The sequence below is a fragment of the Physella acuta genome, unplaced genomic scaffold (genome assembly GCF_028476545.2).
Source record: "Physella acuta isolate Inbredline_101_S28 unplaced genomic scaffold, ASM2847654v3 ptg001099l, whole genome shotgun sequence".
In the NCBI taxonomy this organism is placed as follows: Eukaryota; Metazoa; Mollusca; class Gastropoda; family Physidae; genus Physella; species Physella acuta.
Window position 1 is genome coordinate 123823 of NW_026732616.1, and position 21868 is coordinate 145690.

The window sequence follows — 21868 nt, forward strand, 5'->3', positions numbered from 1 at the left end:
AGTCAACGGTCAACGTCTGTTGATTTATTAAATTTATTTAATGACAAACGTTAATAATTAAATTAATAAAGGCAGTGCTCTGCAATGTATACTAACAGTATATTAAAAAAAGTAACATGAAGTCAAGCTGAATGTCACGTAGATCTAGTTTATTTTAGTATTATTCTCTGTCCTCCCTGTAGTGAATTGTAAAACTTCACTGCTTTTTTAGGCCTGGGCCCAAGCTGTAAATCATAAAAATAAAATATCGAGAGTAATTTCCCTTAGCGGAATGATATCAGTGACCTCTTTGCGTACTAAACTCATGACGTCATTAATTTTTACACCGTCCATTTCAATGACGTGAACACAAGTGTCTGTTTATTTTTGGTTTTCTACGATAAACTGTTGAGTATTTCACATGGTTGCCTATCCAGTGTAAACAGAACAAAATAGCGGTTTCGATATGAGTTCTTTGGCATTTGTTGTAAGTGCATGTTTTGTTTATAAAATTGCTTTTTGCATGCATTGCTACTTAAAACTTAGGTGCTTAAAAATTAGGGCCTACCAAAATTCGAAAATTGAATGAGATTTTTTTGGTACAAGTCAAGCAAAAGCAAGATGAAATCTGTCAATCTGAATCTGATCATCATTGTTTTGTATGATTATTAATCATTGATCAATGATTCGATAAATGTTGAATATTCCAACAATAATCTCTCTCTCATCATCATCTACTAGACTACTAACTTACTAGATTCTAGTTCAAGACCTAGAGCCTATGCAATGGAATGAGCAGAATGAATCAATTTCTTTTTACATTAGTCTTAGTACTGATTACTAAACTTATTAACTTAACATTAATAGTTTAATAATTTAGTTTAATTTATAGTTAGTTTACTAGTTTAGGTTTGCACTAAACTTCAAGGACAATGACAATGATTCAGTTTTATCATTAGTACCAAAATTCCCCCCCCCCTCCCTTCTTCCCACAGATAAAAAGTTCCATTCTGCAGAAAATCTACAGACATTTAATTACTATTAATTAGTCCTAAAGTTATTCTGGAAAATGTGTTTTAAATAACATTTAACTGTAATTTTGCAGACACACCCCAGTGTGAGAATAAAAGGTACTGAGAATAGTTATACACCTTCCCAATGTCTTGATGATAGATGTCCAGTTAAAGCACCCCATCTACATTGTCCATTCTGTGTTAAAACTGATGCTTATCAAGACCCTGTCATACTCAAGGCGCATTACAGAGTTAAACATGTAGATAAGGGCATAGAATTTGCAGGTAATTGGTTTCCAATATTTACCAAAAATATACATTCATTATATTCTATCATAGTGTGTTTTAATAAAGATAATGCTAACGCTTTTTAAAAATAATGTAGGTTTGAAAATTCTTCGATGTTGTGATCAGTGTGACATCATTGGAATAATAAAAGGAGAAAAGAGATTTAAAGGAGCACATTGGCACTGCTACAGGTGCAGAAATGGTTTCAATAGAAGAGATGAGGCTATCAAACACTACAAAACCCATTTTCGAAATCCACAAACAACATTTCAGATTCAAATTACACAAGTAAGAAGTTTTATTTCAAGGTTGTTTTTTTTTACGTTATAAAAACCAAGCAATTATAATTATTATTTTACATTTCAACTTGAACAGACTCATGATTAAAACTAACTTATTTAAAATAAGAGGTTACAACCAATGTCCATTCTTATTTTCCAGGACTTAAACTCTCCGCCTGAAGTAAGGCATCATGATGATCTAAGTAACTCTAGTCAAGATGCTTTTGCGTCCATTGAAAATCCTGTCCAAGAGATTATTCACCCTACTCTTTCCCAGACCACCATAGGCTTAACAGATAAAAGTAAGTAATTGTTCGTATGCAGTAGTAGTTTAAGCAGTATATAGTTAGAACATATCTTCTGACTACTTTTTACAAAATGTACCATAATTTATCATCATTTTTTTATCACTCCTGCTGCAGTATGTGCCCTTTACTTCAGCTGGTTCCAATTCCAATTGGTGTTCAAAGTTCTTGTTTTTGTAACAATCTTTTATACTTCATGATTTATGCACTGTGTGCCCCATCCAACCATATCTCCTGTTTTTTTCTTCAGTAGGAAGTTTGCAGGTTGTTATTGGTTATATTAGTGTCATGCCTGTGAATATGGAGAATAGAGAATACTTTTAAGATTTGTTCAATAAACAATTGTATAAATAATGAACTTTTAAAAAACGCAAATAGGTTCCACTAGCAACAGGCATGGGAATGTACAAAAGATCAAAGTCAAACATGAGTTGCTTGGTAAGGGAGAAGGTACTGGAAACCATGAAGATGAAGAAACAATCATGATCATACAAGGGGATCAGTTGGAATCTGCATTTGCTAGTCATATCATTAATTCAGGGGTAAGTACTGTATTAGAAAGATGCATTATCTACAAATACCAGGACACTATTTTAAATTTATTATATTAACAGTCCTTGTATTCCTTTTCACAGGAGCTGACATCTTTAAGTAAAGGGAGTGTGGATCCTAGCTTATCCTGGGAAATCAGATTTAGGGTGGAGGAGGAGGAAAAGAACATGTACAAATCAAAAGCAGAAGAATACAAAGCCCAAGTAAAGCTGAATTTTATAGTGCTTATTTGTATTACATTATATTCACTTTAAAAAGGCCTTACACTTTTAATATAAAATTGGTAGGATAATCTTAGTTGCATGAAAATCATTACAAAACCCCATACTATTTAAACATATTATTTTAAGGTGGAGCTGCTTCAGCAGCAGTTAGCTGAGATGGAAGCACAACTTGCTCATCAAAGCCAACTCAAGCTTCAAGAACTTATTGATGCTCTCAGCTCTGGTGATGCCAATAAGCAAGGCTTAAGCCAACAGCTGTCTAAGTTCCTAGAGCAGTGTCAGATGCAACCACCACAAAATTCTGTGACCATCATCCATCAGGAGAATCCCCAAGAGATGCATCACCATCAGGAGCATGTTATCAAAGTTGAAGACAATTTAGGTCAGGATTTAGCAGAGAACAGTGACAATTCCTTGTCGGATAATTTAGAAGCTGCTGCTGTGCATCAGCTGGATGATGCTTCGACTGTCACCCACCTAAATGAAATTCCCGAAGGTTTTCACGTTTTGTGCACTACTTCTGAAGGCCACGTTGTCGTGACGCGTTCCATAGACTCTGTTATTTCTCTTTCAGCTGGTGATAGAAAATCCAGTTCGGAGAATAAAGTTGGTTCTAGTCCAAACAATTCTACGTCCACTGCTTTATCAGACACTGCTCAACTCATGTTTGGTCATGTTTTAACAGCGCAGGAGAGTGACAAATTATGCTCTAGAACCAACAATGGCTCTGGTGATGGACTAATCCAGCTAGACAATGATATGAAATCAGATGACCACGTGAACACGGTCAGCGGTCACCACTGTCACTTAGAAGTAGTAGCTGCAGCCGATGGTCTTGCATCCTTGGGTACAGATGTAACAGTAATAGAAGGTGCTAATGATGATCAGGAGCTAGGGGGAACATTTGTAATGGATATAGACAGTGGTGAAAGGATTTTTGTGCAAACCTCAGAAGAGAACATTAGTTTACAAATAGATCAGTCTGGGGAGGATGAGCAGTATGGGTCAGACGAACCTAAAGTAAAGCTCTTAAGATTAACATGATAGTTTGGTGCTGTTTGTGATATTATAAGTTACTTCTATACAGAATGAGTTTATTTATATTGATGTATTTTTTTGGTTTAGTAATATGATAATTTCAAACTGGTTTAGCTGCTTCTTAAGTACAGTATTTAATTGTTTTATTTCAGCATTTTATTGCACACCTAAAAGTAATTCAACAAAATTTCTTTCAATATCTGTTTAAATTTTGTAATTTTTAAACTTGTTTTTATTGCCTCACCATCTTCTAATATTACATGTTGTTTTTCTAAGTAGAATAAACAAATTGCTTTTATCTGTGTGCAGTTTCAGGGTTACTAACTTAGTTTTCGTTTATAAGTTTCATCAATAAAAAAAAAGTTAAAACTCACTTAATTTTCAACCTAAGCCCCATTGTGGCAATATCAGTTGGTTTAACAAGATTGAGGGATTTGTTTATTTATCAATGATAAAAATAAAAGATGTTGGTTGCATATCATCTGAGCTGAATGAAGTAAATGAAAGTGAATGAGGCTCTATAATTCAGTAAAGAAATAAATTTTCCTTGTTGTTCCTTTTGCTTTTGTTGTAAGTTTGTGTACACTTTACAAGAAGAAAGTTGGCTTGCTCTTTGTTTAGGCCATTAGCTTACCTTGAATTGTTTTTTTTTTTCAAATTAAAAAAAATTTGCTTCCATCCAGTTAAAGATGGACTGGCAGTGTCTATCAATTCTCTCCATCTTGTATAATTTGTTGTGTTTATACTGTCCATATCACATGTTTTAGTATATATTTGATGATAATACCATTGGGTATGCTTGAGAAAGTTGGTTTCATTCATTTAATCTTCATGATATTCAACTTAATGTTTATTTCTTTAGATAAATAAAATTTCTCATCAAACGTTATTTGCCTGATTATGTCATTTAAATTCTCCTGACAGACAGCTTCCCCTGGCTTTGAATCCAATGTCACTTTATATATTGGCTCACACTTTTAAACCATTTTTCTGCATTTGGTTTATCAACAATTAAAGACATTCTTTTTGGTTATTGGTGTAATTGTTGTATAAACCAGTAATAACACTATCAGCCTTTGGAGGAGTTGGTGCTAAATGTGTTGCATATAGTTATTGGAAGAGCGAGTGCTGTCATACATAGCCATTTGAAGAGTGGGTGCTAAATGTAGATAGTTGTATGTAGTTACTGAAGGAGTGGTGCTACATATTTGAACAAATCATAGCCATTGAAAGATTGTGTGCTCTATGTTGTACATATTTATTGGAGGAGTGGGTGTGATAAGTTTTATGATAGTGGGTGTGATATGTGTAAATGAATCACAATATAGTGGGTGCTGTATGTTGTGTGAATGAGCTTAGAGGAGTGGGTGCTGTATGTTGTGTGAATGAGCTACATGTGTGAATAGGAGAGACAGGTTAGGTGATAGACAGCTTACTAGAAAGTCTCATTTGTTTAGGACTGCTGAGTCTACCCAATTCTTATGGGTTCTGGTGTAAATAGTGACTGATACGATCTTCATTTTGGTAAAGACAAATGGTTAGTATTTAAAATTGTCTGACAAGATGCTTGATCACACAGTAAATATGTGCTGTTGTAGACTGGTGGTCTCTGATTCCATTTTGGTGTACTCATCTGTCTTTACAAATAACAATTTCCCTGTACCTTTGTCTAGATAGTGTGTAGTAACAACAGTCTAATATAGTTATTTATGCTACACTGCCTGCTTCCAGACACTCTTATTATGTGTGTATGTGCAGAAGTGTAGTGATCCATTCCAATGTATGGGGGCAAACTATCAATGTTGTGCCCCCTCCCCATGTATTTAGAGTTATTAACTTTGCCAGAAAGGAAAGGTCAATTTTGCTTTTTATCTGTCACAACCCCTTAAATGTTTTTGTTTTGCACAATTTATATAAAGACAGTTAGATACACCCATTACACCAAGAAGCAGTATATTTTTTAAACTTTGACCTTGTACAGTTCAGTAAAACAGCTATAATGTACTTTTTTCTACCCTGATTGGCTCATCACCTGGTCGGCTCCTGGGGTGGCAACTCTACCAGCTCTCCCTTAGCTATGTCTCTGTGTATGTGACTTTGTGTATCCCTAAAAGATATAATGTAACATTTTAGGTCATTTTTATTGGCTGTTTACAAAATTGACCATACCTGGACACCAAAGCTTATTCCACAGAAAATTTCAGCAGTATTTTATTTAGTAAAGAGTTGTGTCAATGAAGAAACTGACCTAGCCATGAGTTGATTTTTCCATTAAGTAAAATTGGAATTCATCAATAACTACACACATTAATTAATACTTTAACTTGCTACATACTCCCAACAAATGGTTACACAACGTGCCACTAAGTTATGCTTCCTGTTAACTAATGTTATAGAAATAAAGATGTTGAAGACTTGGGATTGTGAGATAGCTGTCACATAAGACTAAGAGAGAAGGGTGTTAAAAACATGGAATATAGCTGTCAACTACAACTAGATCTAGATCTAGGAGTCTTCCAGTTGGTAGGTGGTAAAGCTCATGATTGTTCGACCAAAAATTGCTGAATTCAAACCCATATAATGCCATATATCAAGGAGAGAACATTCCAAAATCAAACAACTGCTGCAAATCCAAAAAGGAAAAGAAGGCTCAGGGTATTTGGAGCATATTCCGCATAACCAGTTCATATTTATTTTTAATATTTTGATGAAATCATGAAGAGGAAAGCTGTCAAAAAGTTTTTTTTTTAAATAAGCTGGCAAACAGTAATTTACTACTCCCGATTTATAATTAATATGTGTTTCGTTAATAAATAATAATAATAAAATCTCATTTGGATAAAAATGTTATGTCCCATTTTATTTTGAGACATATTTTCAATAGTGCCATATTATGATAACAAATTCTACTTCCGAGTTTTGTTTACATTCTACTTTTACTCTCAACACGTTTGAGAGTTCACGACCAAAGTTACGGTAAGTTGTGCAATGACATCTGAAATATCAGTCTTGATCTAGTCTAGATCTAGATCCAAGTTTGGAGTCGCTCGGGGATTTTTCATTGTCGTGATTCATCATTCATGACTTGATTGATGATTGAATGATTGGATCTGATCATCATCTTGACCGGATCATCCTCCATCATTCAAACTTTTCAAACATAGTTAAATTATTCACATTAGGCCTAAATAAATAAAATAATCACTCACTCACTCAGCAGTGATCATTCACAATCTCTCTGCAAACTGAGTGAATCCGGTCGTGGTAGGATATTTTTGCTTTTTGTTTCAGATCTAGATCTAGAATCTAGTGACTAGTCTAGATTTAGAATTAGATTTTGTAGTGTTAAGAAGTGTACTACACTACTGACATACAGTGTACTTTCACTTTGAGTCCGTACTGTGTTTTGAAAACTCAACTCTATTCATCTGTTATTCAATAGGCCGATTCGAGCCGGAAAAAGATACGCTTGCACAGTGGAGAGAAACTACCGCCTTCATTCGTTGCAATGTTTTTGATGGTACTGCGCTAGTGTGTGTTTTACAAACAAACCGCAGAGCCCTAGCTATTAAAGTCACTATGCATGCGGAAAACTTTTGAGTTTTGTACCTTCTGCTGAATAATGTTTTTCAGAGTAGTCACTTCGTATTTAATATTAGTGTTATTTTAAAAATTTAGGGCCTATTGTTTACACACTAGTTTACAGTTGGTTCATTCACTAAGATCAAAGTCTCAAGTACTAAAGTAGCTTGTCTTGCTAAATTTTTTAAATTAAATAATTTCTAATTTACCATATTTTATCTAATATTTAGAACACTTTTAGTTGCCGTTTCATGTTCCTGGTAAAATGTCAGGAAAAATTGTACAACCAACCGGCCAAAAAAGATTAACAAATGTTGCTATTGTGAGATTAAAGAAAGGAGGAAAGAGATTTGAAATAGCTTGTTATCCCAATAAAGTCACTCAGTGGAGAAATAAAATGTAAGTAAAAATATTGCTCGTATTTGTTAAAAAAATTACACAAAAAAATGCTATTTATTGAAATGTTACTTTAGTGAAATTCATTTACATTTACATCTAGTATTACAATTTGATGTTTCAGAGAAACTGATATTGATGAGGTGCTTCAGACACCTAAAGTTTTTACCAATGTGTCCAAAGGCGAGTTTGCCAAACTGGCAGATCTTAAAAAAGTTTTTGACATGGATGATGAGTCTGAAATTTGCAAACTAGTAAGTAAAACCTTGTGCATTTAGGATTTAGGTATTATAGAAATTAAAAATAGTAGAGTAATTCAAGAATTTGATTTTTTGCATAAACTTAATTGATTAAATGTTACAAGCACTATAGTGTTAATTGATTATTTTTAACTGTTATATTTTTGTAAATAAAACCTTGAAATATGCCTTTCTTTCAGCTAATTTTCATGATGTATTATATCAGATTCTCAGTAAGGGAGAGCTTCAAGTTTCTGAGAAAGAACGCGCAGCCCAACTGGACGAGATGTTTCGTGATATCGCAACCATTGTGGCTGATAAATGTGTTCATCCTGAAACAAAAAGACCTTACCCTGTGACAATGATAGAAAAGTCTATGAAATCAATGCATTTCTCAGTCAAACCTTCCAAAAATACAAAACAGCAGGTTAATTTTTTCCTAATTACAGAATTACTATTAACAATAAATTGTTTGTCATAGGAATAAGATTTCTGCTGTATTTGTAATAAGGCTAACAGGTGTTCATGTATTTAGGCCCTTGAGGTAATCAAACAGCTGAAAGAAACTGGAACACTAGAAATACAGAGAGCCCATATGAAATTAAGAGTTGTTGTTCCAGGTATGTTATTTACCTTGCTAGAAAGTGTATGAATAAAAAAATTCTTTTTTTAAGATCTGTGGCTAATGGTGGAATTTAAAAACAAATTGTGTTTAAAATTGCAGGTAAATCTGGTAAGAAAGTCCGGGAGCATCTACGAAAACTTGCACTTGAAATAGAAGAAGACAGTTTTGAAGATGACTTAGAAATGGTGAGAAACTGATTTTTCAATTATTACTAAAACATTCTTCTGTCTGTTTTAGCTTACTTTAGTACTTATAGCTACAATAGAATTAAATACTTAAGAGCTGTAAAAAAAAAAAAAAATAATTGAATATTAAAAACTACAAAAGAATTAAATCTCCAGTTGAAGTAATCACTTGAAGATACATTAGAAAAAAAAGTAATTTAAATCTAAAAACCATTTTACGTGTTGAGTTAATTAGTTAATTAATATTTATTTCCTCAGGTTTTCTTAGTCGACCCAGGTTGCTACAGGGAAGTGTTTGACTTGGTGACATCAGAAACCAAAGGGAAAGGTCAGGTTGAGATGATGAGCTTAAAGGAAGTGGAGGAGGGGGAGGAGAAGTTGTAGCAGTAGCTGTAACACATGATTCGACCTATTGGCATAATGGACTGCATGGCTTGTTGTGTCGTTATCCTTGGCCCACTCTTGAGTTTTATTTGAACTCGTTGCTTTAGTGAAGTGGTTTATGGTGCTGTGTGTCCAGTGACTTGTGTCCAAACTACCAGTTTCAGCCACCACAAATTTGTCTTGGTGATGTTTCTATTTACAATCAAAATACAGGAGTTTGTTACGTATTTTGAAGCATGCTTTAATGCTACAGTATGTATATTTTTCTAAAAAGATAAATATTTATTTGGAGCTATTGTTTTTGCCCAACAGAATACAAAACATGGCAAAATGGATATGAGATTCATAGCTTTCTAAAAGTTTGTCATTCATTTGCTGTGAATGATTGCAGTCATTTAATGTAAATTTTATGTATTGTTAGTCTATGAAGAGATTACTTTAGTGGTTTAATGTAGATTTTATGTATTGTTATACAAAGACAACAGACAAAGAATTGTTCTGCATTTACTAGAAAATCATTGAATTTTGACAGTATTGTGTGAGTGATCCATCATTATTCATTCGAATAACCCCAAATATCCCTTGTATCCTTGTTTTTTAAAGTTTAAGTAAGCTACATTTTTTCAGCATGTTTTAAAAACATTCTTCTGTTGTTTTTTTTTAATGTTTCAGTATTTTTCATTAACATTAAATAAACATTTAAACTTAAACCAGATTTATTTTCTATAATACCAGAAGAACTGCTGTTGCCTTCAAACCTATTGTTTTAAAATTATCTAGGTATATGAACATCTATAAGGAGGCCATAGCCTTCAGTGGGCTGTAGGGTCACACAAATGATTATAAAACCTTGCTTAGTTCATATATTCAACATGAACATTTGCAAATACAATAAGTAACAGTATGATAAAGAAGCAAATTTTTTCAAAACATTTATTTAAATATTGCATGATTATTTTTCATTGTAAAAAGAATAGTAGAAAATGGTGGAATAAAATGAGACAATAAAAATAATTGTTCCAGTGTGTCTGTGATTGTTATAGAGATTCTGTTTGGAAAGAAAACCTGCTTAAACATCATATGTCATGTCTGTTTAAATTGTCAGTAAAAAAAAAAATTAATATATTTGCTACAATGTTAGCATCTCAAAGGCCAGTTAAATCATAAATTAATCTCAGCTACATAGCCTGCAGATGTGTTAATTTGCAAGCAATGTAGTTATTTTCTATGTTCCTTTTAGATGCTGTGATTGAAATGTGTTTTTTGTCTGTGATCATTAAAAGAGATAGAAATTCAAAGAAATGTTTCAAAATTATATTGATTTGCAATGTAAACATCTGTTTATTGAAGTGTATAAAAAAATTCTTGCTAAAATAACAAATTTTTTTTCTACTTGCCTAACCAAAAAAAAAAGACCAAACTATATTGAGCTGTGTATTTTGTAATCGGTAGTCAATACAAAAATTGATTTGCATATATTAACTATATTTATGTCCCAATTCAGCAAAACATGCATACATTATGAAAAAAAACCAAAAAACAAATCAACTTTTTCAAAAATCATGTAAATGTTTTAAAACAAATAAATACTTTGTACATTTGTAGTAACAGTTAATTTAAAAAAATAACAAAATAAAATGCAGTTCAATATATTTAAAAAATAAATACCCTAAAAAGTAAACGTCATTTGTTTTTAAATATCTCATCACAATTCTCTTAAAACGCCAGGACCACCAACAGAAATTTTTTTCCACACTTGATATCCTAAGTCAGTGAGTTCAGTCTTTAAACTTTCTATTGAATCATCAGATGAGCCTGTTTATGCAAAGAGTAAAAAAATAATACCAATGTTTATTTAAAGTATGTAAAGTTAAATGACTTATAAATATATCATATGTGCACCTAGCATTACATTACAATGATGCTATTTAAAAAAAGGTTTAATACAAATTGTAATTTTAAAAGTTCAGTGTATGGACATGCCATGCATTTTTTTAATGACAAAAAATGCCAGAATTCACATTTTGATTTTTTAACTAATTACTACATTCAGTTCTTGACAGGGACATAAAGGTGGGGTCTGTGTGCGTTTTCTGAACAAAAAAACATAAATTTGTCCATACCTTTCAGCAGTTAAACGAGATAGAACTTACTTGGTGGGACAAGAACAAAGGCACAACCACCACCCCCGGCTCCAGTCAACTTGGAATGGAATCCATGCTTCTTTGTAACGGCAACAATCTGATCCAGCGTTGGATGCCCAACTCCCATAGCATTGAGAAGATTGTGGTTCAACTCCATTAGTTCCTGGTAAAGAGCAATGTGTGCTATATGATGTTAAGTAAACTATTGGAAGAGACGGTGTGGTGAGAACTAGTGATAGCCATTATTAAGGGGTTTATATATATATTTATATATATTTACAATGAACCATTTATCAGTAGTTTAAGCCGTCTGTGGTCAGTATTTTAAAGTTATTTGCATCTGTTGTGATAGTGACTGAAAAAGTTTTCAACACCATTTTTACAGGTCCAATCCATTACCAATTTAAGATCAATAGATATGATATAAATTGCAGAAACAAAAAGCACAATCATACAAAATGTATGCTGTAACAATATTTTTTTTGTAAAACAAAAAAAAAACAACAGGTTTACAAAATGCAATTTTTTTTTAAAAAGTAAAAGAATCAAGTTTCAATATTATGATAATTTTTAATATTTTTTCTACTTCCACTGTTCAGAGAAAAGAAGGGTTGAAAACCAATTCATTATTTTATTTACTAGACTAAAGAAATTTATATCCATCTTACCCCAAGTGTTTTATAATGTTCAGGGCTAATAGACGACTTGTATATATCTTCAGCTCTCTTGCTAATGGCTTCGACAGCATTTAAAATTGGGTCCATTATATCTTGATACTATTAGTGAGGAATTCACGAAGCAATGTAAAATAAAAAGCTACCACAGTAAAAAATTTAAGGAAAGATAATTCTCGTTTTACTGTGCAGAAAGAATCAAATTTTAATTAAAATATATTGAAGCAACTAAAATAAAGCTTTTTAAAAGGAACCTTATATGGAACGAAAAAAAAAGAGTATCAAATCAAGTGGTAATTAATAAAATGGTGAGAAATAGACTGATATCAGAGAGACTAGGGTATCACATAAAATTTTTACCAAGTTGTGTTTTTGCCGAACCCCTGCCACCAATGTCATTGTGCTTCTGGGTACTTGTGTATTGACTAGCATCACTGATAAGGTTGGCATTCTACAATAATAAAAGTATCAATTAGCATGACTGATAAGTTGCCATTCTGCCAAAACAAAAGTATGAATTAGTATGACTGACAAGCTTGGCATTCTACAATAACAAAAGTATGAATTAGTATGACTGACATAAGGTTGACATTCTACAATAACAAAATCACCATCATTGATAAACAAGATTTAGCTGGAACTACGCAGACTTCCTGTTTTTTCTTCTTATAATCTACATGTGATTTCAGTGTTTAAGATAATTTACCTAAGAAATAATAATGTGGAAATCTCTTAATTAAGCAGTTACAATAATTTTGACTTAATCTAAAAACCTTATCAGCCGACATATTTCTAGTTTAAGATCTAACCAGAACAACACAATGTTTTTCTAATCCATTGAAAGGTGGAGAAATGAAACACATTTCATTTTAATTTTAAATGTGAAATTAAAAGAAATACACCACATAACTGAAATAAATAGTTTTAAAAAAAGGGACATACTTTTCAAATGCAGTTATGGTTCCACTTTGCATCTTTAAAGCACCACCTTAAAAAATCCCAACAAAGTTAGAGAAAAAAATAATGTATATACACAATATTATTTCAATAAAATTTATAGCAAAGAAACTGTAATAGCTTTTAAACAAAATGTAATAGAAGAAATACCATATGTGCTAATAGCATTATCAATGCCTGAGGGTCGCCCATGGATAATTTTTTCCCCAATAAAAGCCCATTTGTTGATGACAGTTTTATCTTCTGGTTTCCATGATAACCCTTCATCCTCTAGCTTTTGACTTTCAATAAAGCCTGCAAGCTGATCATACATTACAGAAATACATTTCAAAAGTTACAGTTTAAAAAATTAAAAAATTACATTAATTTATTATTAATTTATATATAATTTCTAAATTTTCTCAAAAACAATTCAGTCGAGCATTTTGTTTATTACACTAATTAAAAATCAAATAATCTCTGCTTCATTAGCTTACCTCAAGAAATGCTGCTGCCAAAGATACAGAGAATGCAGCAGATGACCCAAGCCCTGCTCCAACTGGCAGATCAGATTTCATAGAAATGGACATGGCTGGATATTCACTGAAAATGTAGACCAATTGGTTAGCATTTGAAAATAAAAGCAACTGTATTGAAACATTGTTAACTAAAGTTAATAAGATAAGCTATTAAATTTATATATATAAAATCCACCAGTTAACAAGAAAGCATGATTTAAAAAAAAAGGAACTTCCATTGCCAAGTATGAAGTAGTTAGGAAAGATTTAATAGTCATAAGGGGTTATGCCTCAAGTTTAAAATTATAGTTAATAATAACTACTCTGATTGTTCAGACATGAGAAGCTTGATTACCCTTTTTCATGGAAAATATTGCTATATAAATAAAGAAAAGCTACAATGGCCAAATTTTTTGTTTCTTTGTTCTCAGGATCAATGCCAGCAAACTTTTTAATTTTTAGAACTATGTCATCTGTTGCACCTGATGGGTCCTTGATTGAACCTGCAGATAACAAAAATAAATTATTTAATTTGGTATTTGTATTTACCTGTATATTTGCTAAGATAATGAGTAGCTTATTTGTAAAGGCCAAGCTGATAAAGGTAATTGAGGACTAGTTTAGGTTAGTAAATTAGAACTAGTAATGGAGTTATACAGACCAGCATCCATAAAGTTTTCTAACTGTTCTTTAATGGATAAAACTGACATCTGAGTGTTAATGTTTACATCAGGCAGGCAAAGTGAAATATTTGAATCTGACATCACCTTAAGCTTCAGAAAACACCTCACGTTTAAAGAAGCAGCTATTGCTGCCTAAAGAAATAAATTAAAAACGTATTAGGGCCTTTAAAAAAGATTAGAAAAATTAAAAGATTAATATGAAATCACTATCATCATCATTCCTTTGTGGCCCCTGGGGAGCAAAGGGCTGCAATTACACATTTCCAGCGGACTCGGTTTTGGGCTGCTCCCTTAATCTGAGCACCCTGTGAGCCCAGCTGTCTTAGCCTCTTCCTCTATCGATCGTTCTTTTCCATGTTTTCTTTGGCCGGCCCACTTTCCTTTTTCCCTGTTTTGCAATATTATCTTTTTCTCTTCTTAACATGTGTCCAATTCATCCCCATCTATGGGCCTTGATATCCTTATCTATTGGCTGTTGTTCTATAATGATGTGCAGCGTGGCAATGTGGTCAGTACATGACCTGTCTTGACGAAAACCAGCTTGTTCTTATCTCAGCTTTTTGTCCAAGGCATCTCTAAGTCTCTCTAGGATTATTCTTGTCAGCTCCTTACTTGGGACTGAAAGAAGCATTATCCCTCTCCAGCAGAGGCGTAGCGACCCTTCCCGGCGCCCAGGGACAAACTTTCAATTTGGCGCCCCCTCGGGAGTAAATTTGCACCCCCTCAAACTTTCGATTTGCACCCCCCCCTCAACTTTTCGATTTGCACCCCCCCCTCAAACTGCAAAAATGCAGCTAAAATGACATTTTAATTTATTTTTACACCCATTTTGGCGCCCCCTAAGGTTGGCGCCCGGGGACATATGCCCCCCCCCCTGCCCCCCCCCCCCATCGCTACGCCTCTGCTCTCCAGTTATTGCATTGTGTCAGGTCTCCCTTCTTTGGCAGTTATGTCAGGTAGCCCAGTTTCCCAACTCTGATGGGTACCTCACTAACGTTAGGGAAAGTAAAGGCGGCTGGGCATAGTGCTGACCACACTATCTCTTCATATGCCGAGGTCACAGAAACAAGTGAACTCTACTTCACTTCACTTGCCCCATAGACTGTCAGGTTTGAAAGGGAAACTTTAGTTTCCAGTCTGATGGGATTATCTCATCTTCCCAAATCTGCTTAAGTAGAGGATGTATTTATTAGTGAATAATTTAAATATGTCTGCTGGTACTGGTATCATACCACTGATACCAGGTATGGCTGGGTCTGCTTTGAGTGCCTCTGTTGGGATGCCGTCAGGGCCAGCTGCTTTGCCATTTTTCATGTTCTTTATTGCTCTTATTATTTCTAACTTTGAGTATGACATGACCATGAGTGAGTTTGAGTGAGAGTGACTGTCACTGTGTCTGTGAGTGTGAGACACACTTACTGACAGCGACAATAAAAAAAAAAAACTTAAGTCATACCTTTCCGTAAACAACGGCATGCTCTCCGTGAAGTATTACTTTCCCCGGAGCTGATATGTGAATTTCTTTAGCTGGCCATTCTACAGAAGACATGATTCACTAACAAGTAATATGATACCCGATGCCGTCGCCGTTCACTGAGAGATGCCGGCGTTATTACTTTGTTGAACGAATCGAAAGTAGGGAATATCACGCCATAAAATTTAATCATAAGAGTAATGTCCCTTCTATTTGTTGATTAAAATTTTAGTTCTTCATTTACCGAATAATATTGGAAAATACACGAATATATTTGAAAAAATGTGAAAGTGACCTAATATATGACCTTATATTATAATCTGAGTATCGGGGAGTTTCGTAAGTTTCTCCGTGTTGATACAAAAAAATGAAACAGTTGGCACCGCATGCCTATAAATTTATAATTTGTAAAGTGGTTGTAAATTAATATGTTGATGTCCTATTTAAACATTCCAAGCTTTGCTAAATTTGAAAAGTAATATGATGTACGACATTAACTATATTACTATATTTAAAAACTGAAAGTTTAATTAAATCAGAATATGAACATACAGTATTTTTACTTTTTTAGTAATTAATTTTATTTAATAAGAAAAGGGGGTCATCCATAAATGACGTCACGCTTTTTTGGACGATTTTTACCCCTCCCCTCCGTCACACGTCGTCACAAAAAGCCAGACCCCCCCCTAACCCCTAAAATGACGTCACACCTCAGCCTACAACTCCCCTCAAAACTGCTGTTGAGTTTTTCTTAAAACATCGATATTTTTTCCGAAATCTTGTCAGAACTCTGTCAAAATAGAGTATTTTGATCAATTCCTATAACAATTTATTAAAACCGTTTTCTTAAACGCAAAATAACGGCTAAAACTCGTTTTCTAACATTGCTTTTTTATAATGCTAAAAAGTGACGTCACACCATCTGAACCCCCACTCCCCCTCATCACACACCGTCACAAAATTACGGACCCCCTCCCCCTACGAGTGTGACGTCATTTATGGACGATCCCAAAGACAAAAAAGGAGACGTAATAAATCACGTCTTTCTCCTTTTGGGCGGGAGGGGAGGGGGGGGGGGGGAAGAGAGGACTCGGACTTTTGCGACGATGGAAGTTGTGGAAGTGTAACGCAACGCTGAAATCTTCAATATTAAATTGCGATGGGAAATATGTTCGGCAAAAATCAATTGGGCTATAAAATAATAATTTCTTAAATTTTTTTTTTATATTCATTGAAGACAACATTTTTATCAACACATTATTTTAAAGTAAAATGCAGTTTAGGGGGAAAGGGGCTGAGCTGTAGCGTTTTTGGTGAGTTGGTGTGTGTGGGTGGGGGAGGGTTGAAGGGATTGATTGGTGTGGCATCATTTATGGATAACAACTACGGGGTATTATTAATACCAGAAGAAAGATAATTTCAATGTGCGTTCATCCCTTCTAAAATCTATCGATGCTTTGTTTTCCGATAATAAGAATATAGAAATATAAATTATTGCAACAAATAAAAACGTCTGAACTTAATTTAAGTTTTCAATAGACATTCAATGTAATTTTGGAAAAATAAATAATAATTTAATTAAAAAAAATCACAAAATAGGTAAATGAGCCTATTCTGAATTGCTTTCCGGAATTAGTTTTCATGTTCTCTTGAAAATGAGATTTACGCTAATACGGAACTAGGCCAAACATCAGGCGACCGGCTTGACGATAATAGAACGGGATTTCGAATAGCTTGGGGAATTTTAGACTTGTATACTCTACTTTAGGCCTTTTTTCCACAGTTAACTGTACTAGCAGTCCTTTATAAAATGAACGGTTTAAAAGCTGCGTCTCAATTTATAAACATTCTTGTAAAACAACATGCACAAATGATCAGGTAAAAAAACATTTGAAAATGTAAACAAACTTTGCAGAACTTGGTCCACTTTCCCCTCTTTACTTTACTCTCTTTACACAGCTTTTCTTTTACTCAGCTTGTTGATCCCTCGGAATTTTCATTGATTTCAATTGTTGCAATTAATCAGTTTAATGATTTATTTTCATGTAATGTTTAGCGTATGGTTATTATAATCAAGTAATATAAAGCTATTTACTATTTAAACTTCATAGGCCTTTCTCAGTGCTGTAGTAAAAGTATTATTAATTTAAATTTTAGTTTGGTTTTGTCACTTTTGCAACCCTCAGCAATTCTTTCAAATAGTCATTACCCTAATCTATTTAATAATTTTTCCTTATTAAATTATGCCTACATTCCAGTTTTAGACCTAATCAATAAATCATCATTTATTAATTAATGTAGTTAGGCTTAGGCTAATGTATGTGTATTAAATTACTCTTGTGATGGTGAAACAACAGATTGTCTTGTATATTCTGTGCAGGGTGACCTCTCATCCTGTGAGGTATTTCAAAAAAATTTATACAAGAACTGGTGATAAAGGTAAATATTATATACAAGTCCTACTTTATATAGGCCTATTAGAAACTGCAGCCATAATTTTAATTTATTCTCTTTGTAAATTCTAGGGACAAGTATGACTTTTACTGGTGTCAGAAAGCCTAAGGATGACACAGTTTTTCATGCTCTTGGATCCACTGATGAGCTTTCCTCAGCCATAGGGTTTGTAATTTTTCAGTGTTTATTAAAAATATCACTGCAACATATCTATTATTTAAAATTGTTAATATTTTACTTTTATTTGTACACTGCATGCAATTTTATAACTTTTGTTTACAGTTTGGCTGCTGAGTATTGCAAAGAGGCAGGTCATTCTGTAGATGAGAAATTGCATCTTGTAAGTATAATGAAGTAGCAGAAAAGGTTAATAACACAAGAATAAAGAATTATATTTTTCATAGAAAAAATGTCAAGTAATGGATAAAGAATAAGGTTTTTAAAGCAGTTAGGTATTGTTTAAACAATGCTAAAACATATACATGATCCCTCAGATTCAGTGTGTTCTTCAAGATGTTGGATCAAATATTGCCACCCCATACAGTTCTGCCAGAGAGGCACATTTGAGTAAGTTTTCATTTCATCTTGTCTTTCAATTAAAGTATTTGCTAACTTGTGGCTTTATTGCTGTATGCTACTCTTAATTTTATATGTGAAAAAACTTTACAAGTACTATGTTAAAATACTACTTATTACATGTATTTATATGTATCATACAAATAGAAAGTATCTTCAGAAAAAAAATGTTTCAGTAGCATAATATAACTATTATAGTATCTAACTCCAATTGCAAACTGCTGAATTAATATCATAGAATTGGGTACAGAAATTTTAGTTGAACAACTTCTTTGGAAAAAAAAATTGCTACATTAAACATATATTTGATTTTTTAAATAATTTTCAGAACAAGTTCAATTTGACAGCAATATTATTAATGAACTGGAGTCATGGATTGATGAATTAGATGCTGAATTGCCTCCCTTGAAGAATTTTATCCTGCCTGTAAGATATCTGTTCACCCAATAATCTTTTTTACAGTATTTAATTACTATACAATTTAATTATTAGTTTATAATCTTGACATTTGCCAATGGAATTTATTTTTTTAATTGTGTGAAACTAAATGAAGCATTTGTTATTTAATGCTAATTTATGTTATCTGTTTTTAAGTACCAAACTGATAACTGTAATTAATTATTCCTAAAAGATGAATGTATACATTAATGTTACAGTCAGGTGGAAAAGCTGCGTGTAGCTTACATTATGCAAGATCTGTCTGTAGACGTGCTGAGAGATGGTGAGTTATTTCTTCTTCCCCTTTTTTAAAAAATTTGTTAACAAACACTTTTTTCATAAATGTTGTCACCTTTTTGGACCTGATAGCCGCTAGGGTAGATGGAGTAGAGCCAGCCACCAATCAGAGTTGAGTGGACTCAGTGATGTTTCCTGATTCAGAGACTTTTATGTTAGCAGTCGTGCTCTCCACGGTCCGACCATGCTCTTTCTTACATCTAATTCTTAATACTTAATTTTATGATTTTCAAACTAACAACTTCTGATAGTCACTGAATGTTGCACTAATAAATAGCTTCACAATAATTGGATGTACTGTTGATAAAAAAAATGCTAGTATGTTATCATTTTTTTCTGTTTTTTTTACAGGATGGCCCCACTTGTTAGGGACAAAGAAATTGATGTGGAAACTCTGAAATTTGTCAACAGGTTTTAATTGCTTTTAATTTTAATTAAGTTAAAATAGACTCCAAGATCTTTATTATTGATGTCATAGTAACTTGACTTTTAACAGCATTGGAAAATCTATCTTATTGACTTTTGAAATATTAGTGCATATTACTTTTGTATTTTTTGTGTGTTAATCTTTAGGTTAAGTGATTACCTTTTCATGGCTGCCCGATATTGTGCTATGAAAGAAGGCAGGGAGGAAAAGATTTACACCAGAGTTTCACGCCAGGACCCAAATGATAGATCTGCAAGGAACACAGGAACTTCCATAGGGAACATGATGACAAAGAACTGAGGCCTGACTCTTCTTGGATGTGGTGTTTGCAGCTTTATGCAATCATCTCTTGCTGCATGAGGTCATGATGGGAGACAACTGGTCATCAGAGAGAATTTCTCATGTTGTGGGATATTTATTTTAGGAACAGCTTGTCATGTTAGGATTTGTGACAACCAGGAGTGACTTGTCACACATTAGGACATGATTATCAGAAACCATGTGATAATCAGAAGCAATGAAATGCGATCATCTGATTTAAGGAAAGTAAGGATCAGTATCATCTGATTGGATATATAACTTAAAGACATTGTGTCTTGTTAGCGTAAGTGATTATAAGACATTATGTATATGTATGGTTACCAAATTTTTCATTGTGGTAATGAATTTGTTTTATTATACAAAAACAAAGTAATGTATGAAAACCTGAAGTTTAACTACATACATGTGATTATTTAGCCAAGTGCACATTTAGTCAAAACACAGTTATTTTGTGTAACCATTGCTGTCAACATTTTTTTGTGTGTAAAACATAGTAGTAGGGTAGACCAGAAAAGTTTTTTTTTAAATTGAGTGGTGTTTAATCTGCAATTTTTTTCGCATTTGGTTGTGTGTGTTGTTTTTTTTTTTACCATTGAGTAAATTACAATGCAGTCTTTAACTAAATTAGTATTACTTTAGAATACTTTATCTGGCTCATGCTTAAATTTAAATACTATATTTAACTAATTTATGTCTATCTCATTTATATGCTTTTGCATCTTAACATTTATTTAATCCTATATTTCTAAGATTTTAATATGTAAGAATGTTTGAAATATTAGATCTCCAGGCATGGCATGGCTGAATAAAAAGGGTAGTTATCAAGTCCATTTCAAATTTTTGATAGATGAATAGATGTTGTAATTAAAAATGATAGTCTAAATTTTCATTTAATTCATTGTAAAAATATACATAATACAGTTAATATAATGTAATTATGAAAAATAGACTTGTATTAATTTAAGAAAAGTAAATTATAATCCTGATGGCCTCATTGGTTGTAAAATCAAATTTTTTATTCTCTCCACAACCAAATTATGGCATGCTTTAATATATTTGCCTTTTTCCCATCAATAAACAGATTTCGACAAACATTATTATTATTTTAACTGTCGCTTTAATTTATATCATATATTCTTTACATAGATTTCTGTTTTGCTTTTTCTATTTTCATAAAAACATTTTTAAATAGTTCATTATTTATTTGCTAAATATGCACATTTTTAATAAATTGATCTTGCACAAAAAATCCATTCCATATCATATTACTTACTCTGACTTTTCAAACCACAAATGAAACTTAATGTAACTACATAATTTTTATTAATTTTCTATATTAATGTTAAAGCCTATAAAAAAAAATAGATAAACATGAACCAAATATTTTCTAAATTTTTAGTCATGACAAGCTAAAGTTTCTCAATTGTATATAATGTGCATTTGTGTTCTTAAAATAATAAAGATTATTGTATCTTTAAGTTTTGTTTTAAGAATTAAAATGTGTGTTGAAAACTATTGCCACTTTTATATATTTTCTATATCTCAAAGTGCATTTAACAGAAAATATTTTTTCTTTGCCTCTGCCGCCTTAAGTGTTTTTTTTTGTGTTTGGTAAAGATGGTTTTTATTTTTGAAGTTTTTAAATACGATTTACATTTATCACAGAAAATAGTATTTTTTGAAATACGTCCAGTAATTTTCTAAGAAACTTGAATAAACATCTACAATCATTGAAGATTTCTGTTGAATTTCATTTTTTAATAATAAATGAACGGCAAAATGAGAACACGTCTGAACAAGGGTTCATCATTGTCTGTATACAAAATGTTTGTCAA

At 32.6% G+C, this 21868-nt stretch overlaps 4 protein-coding genes across 5 annotated transcripts; 3 read left to right on the top strand and 1 right to left on the bottom strand.

The window, feature by feature from the left end:
- The first annotated feature begins 294 nt into the window (after positions 1-294).
- On the top strand, positions 295-4613 carry LOC131955737 (uncharacterized). Its single transcript, XM_059319970.1, has 7 exons — positions 295-466; positions 1085-1277; positions 1378-1568; positions 1722-1863; positions 2245-2408; positions 2502-2621; positions 2769-4613. The coding sequence occupies exons 1-7, from the start codon at positions 446-448 to the stop codon at positions 3684-3686; spliced, it is 1749 nt and encodes a 582-aa protein (XP_059175953.1). The 5' UTR covers positions 295-445; the 3' UTR covers positions 3687-4613.
- Positions 4614-6592: 1979 nt separating this feature from the next.
- LOC131955748 (ribosome maturation protein SBDS-like) lies at positions 6593-10014 on the top strand. Of its 2 annotated transcripts, none has more exons than XM_059319988.1 (7): positions 6593-6656; positions 7493-7661; positions 7783-7912; positions 8124-8324; positions 8433-8517; positions 8622-8707; positions 8966-10014. In XM_059319988.1, the coding sequence occupies exons 2-7, from the start codon at positions 7528-7530 to the stop codon at positions 9089-9091; spliced, it is 762 nt and encodes a 253-aa protein (XP_059175971.1). In that variant the 5' UTR covers positions 6593-6656; positions 7493-7527; the 3' UTR covers positions 9092-10014. The 2 variants fall into 2 exon arrangements, with proteins under 2 accessions (XP_059175971.1, XP_059175970.1); XM_059319987.1 differs by lacking the exon at positions 6593-6656 and adding an exon at positions 6711-6944.
- A 509-nt stretch (positions 10015-10523) lies between these two features.
- On the bottom strand, positions 10524-15699 carry LOC131955747 (mevalonate kinase). Its single transcript, XM_059319986.1, has 10 exons — positions 15503-15699; positions 14025-14178; positions 13719-13866; positions 13343-13448; positions 13017-13167; positions 12852-12897; positions 12270-12360; positions 11904-12011; positions 11245-11398; positions 10524-10906 (listed from the first exon to the last, which is right to left on the bottom strand). The coding sequence occupies exons 1-10, from the start codon at positions 15593-15595 to the stop codon at positions 10797-10799; spliced, it is 1161 nt and encodes a 386-aa protein (XP_059175969.1). The 5' UTR covers positions 15596-15699; the 3' UTR covers positions 10524-10796.
- A 1509-nt stretch (positions 15700-17208) lies between these two features.
- On the top strand, positions 17209-21757 carry LOC131955749 (corrinoid adenosyltransferase MMAB). Its single transcript, XM_059319989.1, has 9 exons — positions 17209-17398; positions 17901-17959; positions 18046-18139; positions 18257-18314; positions 18469-18541; positions 18879-18976; positions 19207-19271; positions 19637-19696; positions 19859-21757. Exons 1-9 carry the CDS (start codon positions 17331-17333, stop codon positions 20010-20012), a joined length of 729 nt encoding a protein of 242 aa, XP_059175972.1. The 5' UTR covers positions 17209-17330; the 3' UTR covers positions 20013-21757.
- Positions 21758-21868: the final 111 nt, after the last annotated feature.